General features: G+C 34.5%; 1 protein-coding gene across 6 annotated transcripts in view; it reads left to right on the plus strand.

Annotated features, from left to right (window-relative positions):
* The window catches only part of LOC129225076 (transducin-like enhancer protein 4), a 246,657-nt gene that overhangs the window by 157,750 nt on the left and 73,686 nt on the right, over positions 1–15,221 (plus strand). For all 6 annotated transcript variants that reach the window (XM_054859625.1, XM_054859628.1, XM_054859629.1 and 3 more), the window contains exons 5-6: positions 9,477–9,539; positions 9,667–9,741. In XM_054859625.1, the coding sequence (XP_054715600.1) occupies positions 9,477–9,539; positions 9,667–9,741 (138 nt within the window). The remainder of the gene's footprint in view (positions 1–9,476; positions 9,540–9,666; positions 9,742–15,221) is intronic.

The raw sequence follows: 15,221 nt of genomic DNA on the forward strand, positions 1-15,221 counted from the left end.
CAAAACCATTTAAAAATAAAGTCATTAAAACTCTGTTGTTAAACATCAAATAGGCGGGGGGGGGGGGGACTCAATTTTCCGTGCCTCCTCCAAAAGATTTTTCTGTATCCTGTCCGTTTTCAGCTTATACGAAACAGCACGGTAAATTAGCGTGGTCCAAAATAGGCCTTTTTATTATTTTTTATTTTATTGGTTTTACTCTCCCATTTGGTTTCACCTATGTAAAAAATAATTATTGTGAAGCTTGAGCTCATAATTTTAACATTTAGAGAGAGGTAGCTTAACAACCTCGAAGTTCTACGTTTTTCCATCTTATGCTACGAATGTAGGTAGAAATAAAACGGATGCTATTAAAGGTATGTAATTTCATTTCATGGCAAATACACAAAACTTTCCAATCTTTCAAAATCCAAACTTCTAAGATTGCAGATAAAACGTAATAAACTAGGGTTATAATAAGCGAGCTTGGGCCACGGGGGACATTTTTTTGCGTATGTTTTCCGAAGTGTTTCCAGAAATAAAATTATTAAACTCATACTTCATACTGTAATAAAAAATATTTTTGATGATTTTTTAATCTCTTATGGCAGTGGGGCCAAACCTTTTTCTACTTGAGACCGCACCTCATATTAAAATGGTTCTCGCGGTTCAGAACATAACTAAAATTTGAAAATGTTCAACATTTTTTTAAATAACATGTGAAAACGAGGAAAAAAGAATGAAAACTAAAAACCAATAATTGATGTAATCATTACTTGATGCATCTTTTTTTAATTGCATCAGTTTATCAGAAACCAATTCTGAATATTTAGCTCAGTTTTTGACGTTCTCATTAAACGTGCTTTTCGATTTGTTGAGTTTAAAGAAGACTACGGGCCACAAGTATCAACTTCACAGATCGTATGTGCCCCTCGAGCCGCAGGTTGGGTGCCACTGTTCTTATGGTATAACTTTTACACTCTTCCGATTCATTAGTATTCTTTTCGTGAAACATTTAGCGTAAACAAAAAATCTGAAAAGAAAACCTGAAATTTATTCAAAACTCTTGCTTTTAAAAACATACATGAATCAACTACTACGCACAAATTCGAAAAGAGAAAAAAAGGACATTGAAAAAAAAAAGGTAAGTAATGATTCAAGACTGTAATCTTTGATTAAAAAACTTCAGAAACAAATTTGATTTTCTTTTTCGAACGCTTTACTAATTCTAAAATTTACCCTATGAATTAAAACAATATGTTTCAAGTCTGAAAAATACGTTCCCTGATAATTCGATAAGTGGCGTGGGGGGGGGGGGGGGGGTAAGGATTCTGTCATTCCCATACAGCTTGACAAATACGGAAATTAATGCGGAAAAATTTTCATAATCATTCTTTTTCCGTTACTTTTATTTCGATTCACGTTTCTACAAATGAATTTATAATTTATCATACCAGTATGCTTAATTAAATCAGGATAAATTTAATTAATTATTAAATTTACTGACTTCTGGTTAGAAAGTTAATGATGGTGTCGCAGCGGCCAATGAAGTTCTTAAACGTAATTTTCATAATCGACTTTTAAAATTTGAAGCAGAGGCTGAAATAGATCAAATGCTACAGAATATAGATTGCAAAAGATTAAAATAATCTTACTACTATTATATATGCGAAAGTTTGTCTGTATGGATGTATGGATGTTTGTTACTCTTTCACGCAAAAACTACTAAATGGATTTTGATGAAACTTCACAATAATCTAGCTTATGCATCAGAATAACACATAGGGTAGTTTTCGTCCCATTATGGGGGGCGAAACCCCCTTTGGGGGGCAATAAAACACAATTTTAGTATAAATTCTCTAATATGGGGATGAAAAAATACTTGCACATATTAACATTATATGTCCATCGAAAGCTCTGATTTTTCTGCTGAAGATGGCACCTGTTCGAAATTTCTAAGTAGAATAAAAAACGAGTTATGAGCTTTTTAGTTCCCTTTTCGAAGGCTTTCCTTAACTCAATACAATATTTAGTGTATCATCTCAACTCCCTGTCGATAGCGACTATTGTATTGTTGACTATCTTTGCTTTTCGTGACTGTTCAAGGCTTTTCTCAAGTCAAATCTTGGAGTAAGATTTTTGCACAAGATTGGCAAATAATACATGGATTTGGCTGATTTTTTTTCCCATTTTAATGCAACTTTGAGGCAATTAATGGTTTTTTTATTTATTTGTATTGACTGGGTATATTTAATCGATCGGCTGGAATCTAGCCAAACTTTTTTTGTGGAATCATTTCAATAGCTAGGGCATTTGGAATTTTTTTCAACTGTCGCTGTTTTTGAAGCTAAAGACTACGCAGTACTGTGTTTCTCGGTTTTCACCATGTAACCAACTATCGCCATTTCTTTAAATTTGTTAACACGTAAAATAATTCGCCAACTAATTCGCAAATTCATAAACAGCGCAAAAACTTCCATTACTTGGTCTTTGCACACAATTTCATACAATTGCCAAACTTTTACTGTTTATTGGAAACATTTCGGGTAGCATCATTGTTGATCCCATTTTGGGACGATTTCTACGGTAAGAAGTTATACATCTTACTAATATTATATATGCGAAAGTTTGTCTGTATGGATGTATGGATGTATGGATGGATGTATGGATGTTTGTTACTCTTTCACGCAAAAACTACTGAACGGATTTTGATGAAACTTTACAATAATATAGCTTATGCATCAGAATAACACATAGGGTAGTTTTCGTCCCGTTATGGGGGGCAAAACCCCCTTAGGGGGGCAATAAAACACAATTTTTGTATAAATTCTCTAATATTGGGATGAAAAAATACTTGCACATATTTACATTATATGTCCATCGAAAGCTCTGATTTTTCTGCTGAAGATGGCACCTGTTCGAAATTTCTAAGTAGAATAAAAAACGAGTTATGAGCTTTTTAGATCCATGTTCGAAGGCTTTCCTCAACTCAATACAGTATTTAGTGTATCATCTCAACTCCCTGTCGATAGCGACAATTGTTGTATTGCTGACTTTCTTTGCTTTTCGTGATTGTTCAAGGCTTTTCTCAAGTCAAATCTTGAAGTAAGATTTTTGCACAAGATTGGCAAATAATACATGATTTGGCTGATGATTTTCCATTTAAACGGAACTTTAATGTAATTAATGGTTTTTATTATTATTTATGCTGATTGAACACTTACTCATTATCCAAACAACCAGCAGATCGAAAAATTATTTGCAGAAAGATTTCCGTAGCTGATGCATTTGGCAGTTTTTTCAACGTTGCTGTTTTTGAAGCCGAAGACTACGTCATAATGTTTCTCAGCTTTCACCATGTAAACAAAATATCGCCAATCAAAAAATTTTCAAAAGACTTTTTTTACTGTATTAAATAATCCAGCAACTAAATTAGGCAAATCCATAAACAGCACAAAAACTTACATTAATTTTCCTTTTTGCACAATTTCAAACAATCACCAAATTTTATTACTTATTTCGGTAACATTTCGGATGAAACTGTTTAGCGCCATTTTATGGTGACCAAAAATATCTCAGCATCTGGCGACGATATCTCTGTAACGAAAATTAATATATCGTTTTACAAAGTAAGGAAAGAATGGGGGAGCATCATCGAAGGTATCCCGAAACGACTTTCGCAAATTCGGTAAAATCGCACCAAGAGCCACAATGATTGAAATTTCCCGAAATAACTAAAGCAAGTATAAGGGGATTACGAGCGCAGCTACTTTTTTTAATCACTTCGTACTTCATTAGCCATTAAGAGAAGGTTTTAGACTCCATGTTAAAAAAAAGGTATCAACAGATTAATCTTTTTAAACATGAGAAGATTAATTTCATGTTTTTTAAATTTGTGTATATGCTTAAATATAGTGCTTTCGTTTCTAAATCAATACTACTTTGTTCTTTATACTTATTGCTATTTTAGTTTTATGAGTAAGGAAGAAACTCGATTTTTAATCACGTCAAAAAGATGTGTTTTAAATTCTTTCACTTAAAACAGAAAACAAAAGCAAGTAACGATTTTTTCTAATAATTATTACTGACCCAGGCAACGCCGGGTATTTTTGCTAGTTATACAATAATTTAGATTGCCGGTGTAGCGCTGGATATTATGCATTTGATGGAGATCGGGATTATAAGGGAACTGTTTCACTTTATTTAAGAATAGTTGACCTCACTCGAATAGGTTTTTTTTGGGAATTACCCATGACTTCTTTACAACTCCTAAACGTTTTCGTGATATATTTTTTGTGATTTTTGGGTGTCTTCTCAGTTTTGCCGACATTTCATTTACTCCCCTTCCCCCTAATTTTCAGTTTTAATCATACCTTTTGATACATTTAAGGGGACAGACAATTTGAAATGTCGACGAAACTAGAGACAAACAATATTTTGGTAACTATTTGACCTCTGCCTGTAATGACCATTAACTTAAATCAATTGAAAAGAACTACATCAACGTGAGCGAAGCCGCGGGTAAGAGCTAGTACTGGAATATAACTGTCTTCAAAAGTAACAGTTTTGCTTTTATTCGAAAATATCATTTCAAGTCTAAGTCGTTTCTTTAAAATTGGGAGGGGGTGGGGGCCTTGTTTTGGCACATTCCTCAAATTTTGAATAATTGTTTCATTTTGGTGAGTTCAGCCAGACTGCAGGAATTTCGCGCCCATTTGCCTGGTGCTGGCGGTAATGATGCGGTAATATTTGATGAACAAGAGCGGTAAATTCGATTCGCAACGTGATCCATAATTTGTTTTATCAATCCTGCAAATGCTTTTGATTTGCAGATTGATAATGCTGCATTTCGAAGGAAAACGAAATGTTAATGATCCTACTGCATATCCTTCTTGTGCATAAAAAGTAGCATGTGAAAGCATTTTAATAAATCAAATTTAGAAAACAAATAACGAATATAAAATTAACAAAATTTCGAGTTTCAGTGCATAAGGAAAGGAAATTTAGGCACAAAACACCGATTGTGTAGAAGATTTCGGTCGAAACTAAAATGCGCTAAAAGAGTCAACGCAAAAATTGTATGTGGTCATCCAATACTATACACGGACCCTCTTCCCCTGCCAATAAATTTTGAGCGGTGACAGCATAGAGGGGAAGACGTCCCCCAAAACCTGTCAGCCGCTCCACGTAGAGGGGAAGGAAAACACTACAGCTTTCTCTCTCTCTCTTCCGAAAGCTAGAAATTTTCTGTCTGATGAGTCCTCTTAAGACCGCCCCAGTCCTAGTTTACTCCGAATTGGGTTCCAGATTTATCGCCCAATTTAATGGAAGAGTAAAACTAGTAAAAGAAACACCTGTCTAAGGTAAACTGGTCTAATAAGGAGTCTTATTCAATAACCTGGATGGAGCACGGAAGGGGGGCGGGAGTGAGTTTTTTTCTTCTTCGTGGATTGAAAAAAAAATTAATAAGCAAAACGTTTGTAAATTCATCAACTTCACCTCAGAGTATGTTTATAAAAATTTCCTTTTCCATTTTTTTTTAAATACAGACGATTACTTAATATAAGCTAAATATAGTGTGTTATATTTAAAGCAGTGCAATCAGGGATGAGGGGCAGGGGGGTCTCTACCCGAAACTAAGAAGTTATCCTTTTGTGATTATAGATAAGATTTAAAATAACCTATTCCCCCTCTGAAATTTTTTTCTCTCTATTTGCTATTAGACGCAACTGATAAATCTTACTTTATTAGTGAGTTTGATCAGTTCGGTTAGAATAAATATACAGGATCGTTGAAATATTGGTTATATCAAGTGTGTTTCGTAGTGGTACCCGGGATGTTTATCTTTAATTCTTTACTGGCAATGATGTAAATGCAGTTCTTCTTAATTTTTGTCCTTTTCTTAACATATTTAAATAAAGGCAATATTTCTTCCTCAAGTCTTTGCAAGCAGCCACAGCTTTACTGCTCATAACTGAATTTTAATTCTATAAACTTACAAAACGTAGGAGTAAACATGTTCAACGACGAATTCTTTCTTTTTTTTTTTTTTTTTTTCCCAAAAAGTGCTTGATTAGAAGAAGCGTTTATAAAATATAATAAAGATAGATATTGTTTATCAAAGCCTTCCTACCACTTGATGTTTTGATATCCCGTATCTAAAACAGACGATAAAAGTACCGATAGATCTTGTTAGGAATAACTGTCTTTTATCTACAAGTTTAAAGTGTTAAAACAGATTTTTCTTTGATAAGAATTGAAGAACTGACTTCTTGTGTTTTATAGGACTATATTTTATATTCTGTAGGATTTTAGGGAACTTTTGCGTTCGCGTTAGTGTTATGTGATCGGAATTAGAATTTGTAAAACTGCATCATCGTCATCTTGATTTTATGAATTAAAATTGTTTATTCCTCCTAAATAAGATTCTTGAAACGATTAACACTGTACGCGTTTGTGTTTAAAGCATTCTGTTTTTCGTGTTATACTAACAAATGCAATAAAACTATCAAAATATGATTGAGACATTTTTTTAAAAAAATTGTGGCTTAGTTATTGTATGGCTGTAAGTTTAAACCCAGTTTTGCCAGTTGATTGATACTACGGTAGAACCTCGCTCATTCGGATCTCCGGATCAAATTTGTAGCCTTTAAATGCTTAATTCCAACGTCACAGGTGTTTGATCTACAAGACAAAGGATCAGATATCGCCATCTTAATTTTGAACATGTGCCCTTTTGAACGAAAACCTGAATGTTTAAAATTCCAACTTCACCAAAACTCTAATATTTCACCTTCTCATATTCTCTTATCGAAGTACATGAACCTAAAAGTAGGGGATTAAAATTTGAGGATTTTGGACATGTATTCCTTTGGATCTAACAGTCTTCGTACTACATGGTCCCCTTTTGTTCAAAATAAAACGTGCGGAGTACGGATTTGTTACCTTTTGATCAAAAAGCCACACTTTACCCTTAAATAAAATAGGATTTTCTGGGTTTGGACTTCTTGAGAGTAAGTGATTTGATAAAGGTCACATGAAAGATATAGAAAATGTCATAAAATGAATTTTTCTAAAACTTGGATAGGTTCCCTTTTGATAAATTACTCCTCAATTCTTTTTTTTTTTTTTTTTTTTTTTGTGAAAAATTGTCTTCTAAACATTTCTTGTAATTTCGTATGGTTTTTTGTCGTAATAAACGATAATTCTACTTATTTAAGAATTTGCTTTGCTTATTATCCAAACTTACCAGATTTTCGACTATCTGGATTGCCTCCTGTACCCAGTCTCCCAGTTCAGGGCCGGATTTGGAAGTGTGGAGGCCCCAGGGCAACGAAGGAGTGGAGGCCCCTAATCAGGGTTTAAAAAGATCATCATATTTTCGAAAATAACGGATACTTTGATATATATCCGAATATTTTGATATATATATATGTATATATCCGATATTTTCGACCCGTGAAAGGTAGGATATTTTGTAAAAATTTTATTGTGGGGGCCCCTTTGTTGGGGAGGCCCCGGGGCAGTAGCCCCGCCTTCCCTCCCCTAAATCCGGCCCTGTCCCAGTTAGTGCGATTAAACGATGTTCTACTGCAAATAGTTTTCGCAACGAAAGCATTGATTCCTCTTTATGTTAAGTAACTGCTAGAGTGGGCATACGATACGCCAAATAGCTGAGCTTGAATATCTCCTCCGGTTTCCTGGTGTCTGATTACGATATGCCCTTTCTGGAATTAATCCAAACTGTCCGCATGGTTGACGAAACTCGATCTTCACTTTCAAAAATCCCGCGCCCCAAAGCTGAGCCAGGGATGGGGCAGGAGAGAAAAAAAAAATCCCTCTTTCACGGTCGGCCGACCAAGAGGGGCGGCGATGGAAGGAAGGGGCGGGGAGATTTGCAACACGAGCTCTCGTTAGCGTTGGTTGCTCTCCCGTGAACCCCCCCCCCCCCCCCACATCCCAGATGATCCGTCGGAGAGCACCATGCGTGACACTTCTTTTCGTGCGGAACCTTGGGGGTAGAAAAAAGGACCCCGGGGAATTAGGAGGGAGGTTTTCATATTAAAACAGCGGGTAATAGATTTCTATGTGGAAAGTTTTTTTTTTTTTCTTTTTTTAGCCTACGTTTTATCCCCATCTGTTTTTGATGTTTTTGTGTTATTTTGTTTATGTGTCTCATTCTTTTGGAAATCAGTGTTTCATGTGTGGTAAGTGATGACTAGAAAGGTTAGTGGGTGACATTTCGATGAAATGTATTTATTTTACGTTTGATGGTTATCTTGGACTGTTTTTACATATTGTTGCTGACAAATTTTACATCATCAGTTTTTATATATCAGTAAGAGTTTAGGGAAGAAAAACAGATTTTGAAAGTTAAGATTAATGAGGAGACAAAATACTTGCTTAGCTACCACATACAATGATAAGTTTAGTCAAGATATTTAAGTAAGTTTAAACGGGATATGAATGGGCCTTAAGTTATCGCCCTTTAGACAGGACTCTGGTAGAACTACATGCACTATACCGACAGCCCGGTTATGACATCCAGAGACTGTAGTTTTGTCCTTGTTATAGACTCATCAGTCTGGAATAATCGATGATCGGGCTGTAGGCAGGTGTCCTCCCATTTTGAGTCTATAACAAGGACGAAATTGCAGTCTTTGGGTGGGTGTATGAATGAGTTGAACCATATAATCGGGCTAATTAATTGACTTCAAAGTATGATAATAGATTGAATAAGATTCCTGAGCTAATAAATGCTCGCAGATTTGAAATATTTCATTGTTTACTTCTTCAAGAACGTTTTAGATGAATAGGTATTAATGTCAAATATTAGAGTAAGCAAAGTTTTGGTTATTTTTCAGCAGCCGCATGATGAGCTCTCCGTTTATGGTAGACACTTATTGCAAATGCGTACTTTGGTTGATGATAAAATTTGTTAAAATTCCGTTTCTCTCTCTCCCTCTCTCTCTCTCGTAACGGTCATTGGAATTTTCAGTTTCGGGAACAGAAAATATGATACAAATGCCCTCGATCACCCTCCTTATTTGCCTGATCTATCACCATTTCACTATTTTTTGGTCCCAAAGTTGAAACTGCAATGAAAGGAGTTTTTTTTCGATGATGTTCCACTCATTCAAGCGGCCGTGACACTGGTGCTAGAAAACATTCCCAAAACCGAATTTAAAAAGTTCATGCTTAAACTGGTTGACTTTTCAGAACGTTGTATTGATTGAAATAAATCTTATTTTTAATAGATATTAGTTTTAAATCACATTACCACGTTTATTGTATATCATTAAAAGTTCGGCTCATTTTAGATCTGTAGGTTTTGGACAAATTATTTAGAAAAATATGGTTTATCTGTTTTTTGTTTTGCGATTTTACGAAAAGTGAAATGAGTGTTATCTTTTATCGTGAATTTTATAACTCGTTGATTAAATCCTTTTTTTTTTTTTTTTTTTTTGTCTAATCGTATTATTTTTTTCTCTTTTCAGACAGAGATTGCCAAAAGATTAAATGCCATCATAGCACAAATTTTACCGTTCCTATCTCAAGAAGTAAGTTTTTTTTTTTTCATCTGTACATAGTTGAGTATTTTGCGTAACAGTAAAGCTTCATTTTAGATGAAGTAACTGTTTCTAACAGCAGTGCATCCTCCCTTATTATGTTCCTCTTTACTTCCAGCATCAGCAGCAGGTGGCAGCTGCGGTGGAAAGAGCGAAGCAAGTCACCATGACGGAGCTAAATGCCATTATTGGGGTAAATAATTTTTTCACCTTCTCGCCATCTTCCAGATTAATTCATGTCTTCCGCAGTTCCTCTTTCAGTTGATGTGGGTCGAGAATTCCCCTTCCTGATTAATTTGTGTTTGTTTGCGTTGCTGGTAAATTCTGTGCGTAGTTTGACTTTGGCTATATGCGAAGTACAACTGCAATAATAATAATAAAGCGTTCGTTTTGAAGATTGGGAGAACTAAAGTATGTGAAAATAGGTGGAAAAGTTCAATCAGGGCAGCAAACTGAAGCTGTGGGGTATAAAAATTAACTTAAAGGAGTATTTTAGCTACGTCAACTTCAAGTTATCGTGCACTTGAACTCATTAAAAACTTCTTCAACATATGATTCAGGTGTGAATCGTATAACCAACAAATAACTAGGTGCGCCCTTACATTCAAAACATGAATAAATCAGTTATGTACTTAACAAAGTAAAAGTATTAAATCAAGCAGCTGGGGGAGAGGACGTCGGTTAAATTTTCTCGAATAAGAAAAAATGTGATGAATGCATTATACGTAACTAATATAAAGAGCTTATGTTATAAAAAACATAAAAAGCTACTTTTATATATTAAATACTATTATGTATAAAACCATGTAACAAGATTTTGAAATTTAAAAACGTTTAGGTTTTTGCACGAAACACCCGGGGGGGGGGGGTATTATTTTATCAAAGAATTTTAAATCATCAACCAGTATCTTGTCTCAGCTATTTTTATTGTTGCAAATTGTAGAAGTAAACTACTAGTTATCATTATTTAAAAACACAATATAATTAATAAAACGAGCGATAATTAATGAAAACCATTAGGAAAAGAAGAGTATATTTGGAAAAATTATGTAATTATAAAAATAATTTTGTATGCACAAAATGTAACTTACATAATTATCCTTTACAAAATAATTTTATTATGTAATAAAAATAATTATAAATACAATGTAACAATAATTATAAATACAGTTAATACAAATGCAAATAACTAATTATTGTAAACAACTTTAAATTATCCACTGATATTTTTATCTGCGTTATTTTTACACTTACACATTTGCAAATAAATAGTTTAAAAAATCGTGACTGAAATAATAGAATTATGGTGATGGTAGGAAAAAGGAAAGGAATAGGCGTCTAAAATTGAAATGTATCCTTCTCTGGTTGGAGTGAGGATTCGCGACATGATTAACCGATGTCAAGAACATGGTCACTTTCATCGCATCGGCTTGGCGTGGAAAGTGCGCGCGGTTCTCGCCATCTCTCTCTCTCTCTCTCTGTGTGTGTGTTTTTGGCGGCCTTCAGCTAACCCAGTTGTGGACAAGAGGCAAACAGATGTGCAAATATTGAATCGGGCCGTCTATCAGTTTGGCCGGGGGATACACACACAATATCCCGGAGAAGCTTTATCTGTTCGAGGGAAAAGGAAGCCTTGTTTAAAGGGAGGGAGAAGAGTAAAGGAAGATTCTTTGGGTCCAGTTTGCTTTTTGGGTTCTTTTTAAGGTTTTATTTTTTTGTGAATACTTTCTGCAAAGGACATAGTAAATGTTGTTCAGATTGCTTTTTCGGAATGCTGCTTAAAGTAAAATATGCGATCAGTAATGTAGCCAACCTTCCTTAAAGTTTTAATGATCAAAAGAATACAATTTGGCTTTTTTTTTCTCTTTTATTTTTGTGATCTAGTGACAGTGGGGGGGGGGGGGGGCGTTCCGTCTGTCAAAAGTACTACTTTTAGTCCCTGAAATTGATAGAACGAGCAAAAAACTACTTTTATTTTCCTAACATTTATTTTATAAGTAATTTTTTCTAGTTTTATTTCTAAAAAGAGATGTTTCATCGTGTGACGTCAAAAGTGAAGACAGCCGTTTCGGATCGCGTGGTTTTCTTTCATGGCTAGATATCGCCTTTTCAGAAGGTGATATTTTGCCAGGAATTTTTGGCGTTTTTTTTACTGCGAGCAATTATTAGTGGAGTGAGAATTGTTCGTTGAATAAAATATTCATTCGGCGAGGTTTGGCAATGACCTGAAACTTAGTCCTGGTAACCCTAGCGACCAGGGCTCAGGTTCACTTGTGACGTCAGCAGCGAAAATGAAAACAGGGACTGATCGTCTTTTAAGATCAATGTTTTTAAGAGAGAAAATAAGTTGAAATTAATATAAATATTACCACCCCATGTTCTTTCAGGAAAAAATGTTTTTGAAAAATGAGAAAAAACAACTCAATTCTGTTTCAAACAGTAGTCTTGTTTATAAAAAAAGCATCCTGTTGAAATAGCACTTTTTTACCAGTCTCAAGTACAATTGTTTGCTATGAATTTCTTCATCACTAACAAAGAAAGAAATCATTTGTAACATATATATTTTTTTCCTGAGCTATTCAATACTACTAAAACTACAAAAAATATCTGTCTCATGTTTGAATTATGAACAACAATCTTTTAAAAGCACAAAATTTACAAATTTTGTGCCTTGATGAAACGATTTCTTGAACTTAGTTTTTTTTTCTTCCTTTTTTAACGTTCAGGTTTTCTTCCTTTCCATCATTCGTTTCTATAGAGTTTTACAACCCCTTTTATGATTTAAGAATTTAATAATTCGAGACTTCACACAAACAATCCCTTATTTCTTTCCATTTCTCCCTTTTCTGATGATTCTGCTATCTCCAGATCACCACTGAAGTGTGTCCATGATCTTTTCAATGCAAAGATTTCTCTTTATCTGGGATAGTCCGTTGAAGCGTTTTAGGTTCGCTACACTTTTTATCAGCAATATTATCCCAAAACTGTTAGCTGAGTTGTTCTGTCGTCATTTCTTATCTCAGTCGAATGTGAATTGTTGGGTTTTAACAACACAAGGAGCATTAGCCGGTCGCTTTATTCCTTTCTTTTTGATCAAAACCTTTAACTTGAAGCAATATTTGTTGCTTTGTTCACACTAGATTTTTTTTCTGCATAAGTATGTTGAAATTATGTTTGGGAAGGGGGAGGGGGGGTAACACCAGACGTGGATCCAGAACGGGTTTATGACCTCCCCTTAAGTGACCAAAGACAGCCAAAGCTTGTTTAAGTAACTTAATATTTCGAAAAAATCGTCCTAGACCCCTTACAAATGGCACTTATGACTCCCTCTCTCCCTTGGAAAATCCCCCCCCCTCTCTCCAAAATCAGAAACTGGATCCGCCCTTGGGCAACACGTAAAAAACTTGTTTCATTTAAAATAAATGTACCTTTTTTGTGAATTGTTTAAAATCAAAAAGCAACTTAAGAAGCAGAAATAACATTAAAACTGCAGGCCCGTGTTTTAGGGCTCGTGAATGTTCTTTCTTCCATAGGCTCACATCTTTTGTTTGAAAAAAGGATTTCTAATAACACTGACAGGCGTGTCTTTTAGTTTTATTTGCTTTTCGCGGGGAAGGGGATCTGTAGCGGTGTTTTTTTATTTCTTAATGTCTCATCCTTACTGCATCGTCGCAACAATATCCGAACTTGCAAATTATGAAACTAATAACCGTCAAAATTGCTTGCAATTACTTAAAACGTTTTACAATAACAAATGTTTATTATCAATTACTTAAGCAATGACGGAGAAACAGACTACTTGTCTATTTTTAGCAACAACAAAACACGATGTAAACTCACTTAGAATGATGTTGTAATGCTTCACGGCCAAATGCAAGCAAATCACAAACCAATCATATTTCACCCGATTCTTTCCCAACTCGCTTCGACTTCTGCCTCGCCAAGTAGCCTAGAAAGTTCTAGAGAGCACTGTGTAACAGGTGTTCTAGACGTCCTATCTTTACCGGACTTATCACGGGATTCTTACGAAGTCAATGGTCATTTATATCATACAGATATTTGATTCTTAATCCTCAATAAAAATTCATGAATCCTGTTAAAGCTGTTTCTCTGCCATCGCAGTGTTACTGTAAGGAAAAAAAAAACTGTCCTCTCTGCACATTCTCAATAACAATAACAGAAGTCTATAAAAGTAGTTTCTCTACCTTGCCGGGGTAATCCATCCCTGCCGCATTCGAGTAAAATTACGAATTTCTGTAAAAGTAGTTTCTCTGCCAGTGCAGTGTTATTGCAGAGAAACCAATCCACCGTACCGCATTCTCAGTAAAAATATATAATAAATTTCTGTAAAAGTTGTTTTTTTTTTTTTGCCAGTGCAGTGTTATTGCTGAGAAAGCAACCCGTCCGTACCGCATTCTCAGTAAAAACAACGAATTTCTGTAAAAATCTCTTTGTAAAAATAGCAATTCTGTAAAAGTTGTTTCTCAGTCATTGCAGTGTTACTGCAGGGAAAAGAACTTATCCTCTTAGCTTTTCGGTAAAAATAAAAGAATTCTGTAAAAGCTGTTTCTCTGCCAACGCAGTGTTAATGCAAGGGAAGCAATTTATTCCACCACTTTCTCATTAAAAAATAAATAAATAAATAAATGTTGCTTCTCTGGCTTAAGCTAGGAAAACAATTTGTCTTCTCTACAATATTGAGGCATAACTTTGTACTAAACTAACATATAAAAAAAATTAATTTTTCTTTAAACACTACAAATAAATATCTTCAGGCCTTCCACAATGCGAAACTGTAATCATTTTTTTTTTTTTTCGTTTCTTTCTTTCTTTTTTCTTTTTTTTTTTTTTTTGAAACGGTGCAATGAAGTTGGTCAGCATTTTCGTTTTACGTGAAATTCAAGTTTTCTCTTTTCCTTTTTTCTAGTGATAAAGTGCTTCCATCTTCATATTAACGCCTGTAAAAAACTTTTCTTTGATAAAACAGAGCAGTTTACATTGTAAGCAAGTATTTTCCTGTATTCGAATTTTTGACGATTGTTTCAAAGGATTGCTAAGGTTGTTACAGAAGAAACGATTGTGTTTATGTCCTTACGGATATATGTACAAATTTATTATTTGATATAGACTGATAAAAAGTTTTCTCATTGTAAAGCGTTCCTTTTTTTTCCATATGTCTCTGTTAATTGACACAAATATTATAAAACTTCGATTTATTTATTACACCCTGAATCGACACCTTATTTCTAATGATTACTGTAAATCGTTTTAAATTTTTGCTCATACTTTTTTTGGGCATTATCATCTAGAAACTCTGAATGTCTTTAATTTAAGAGGAATTTGTCTATATTTTTCTTTTAACCAATCAAACTAGTGGGATAAGACTTTCCGTTGCTTTACATACCTTCTTTTAGTACAAAATTAGGTGCACATTCTCTCTGGTTAAGGACTATTAAATGGAATGACTCCCAGCAGTTTATATAGTATGGCACTGTAATGTGGTGCTTTCTCCTGGGTGAGCTTATTTATGTTTGGGTTGAAAGAGGAGAAACTAACATATTAGCACATTGTCGAAAACCGTTATCGCATCGTAAACCGGCTTTCCTTATATTTGTTTTAACAAATGGAATGATATACGGTTCAGCGGATCGGAAATCAACATATCAGAGGCAG

The sequence above is a fragment of the Uloborus diversus genome, chromosome 6, assembly GCF_026930045.1.
Source record: "Uloborus diversus isolate 005 chromosome 6, Udiv.v.3.1, whole genome shotgun sequence".
Lineage (NCBI taxonomy): Eukaryota > Metazoa > Arthropoda > Arachnida > Araneae > Uloboridae > Uloborus > Uloborus diversus.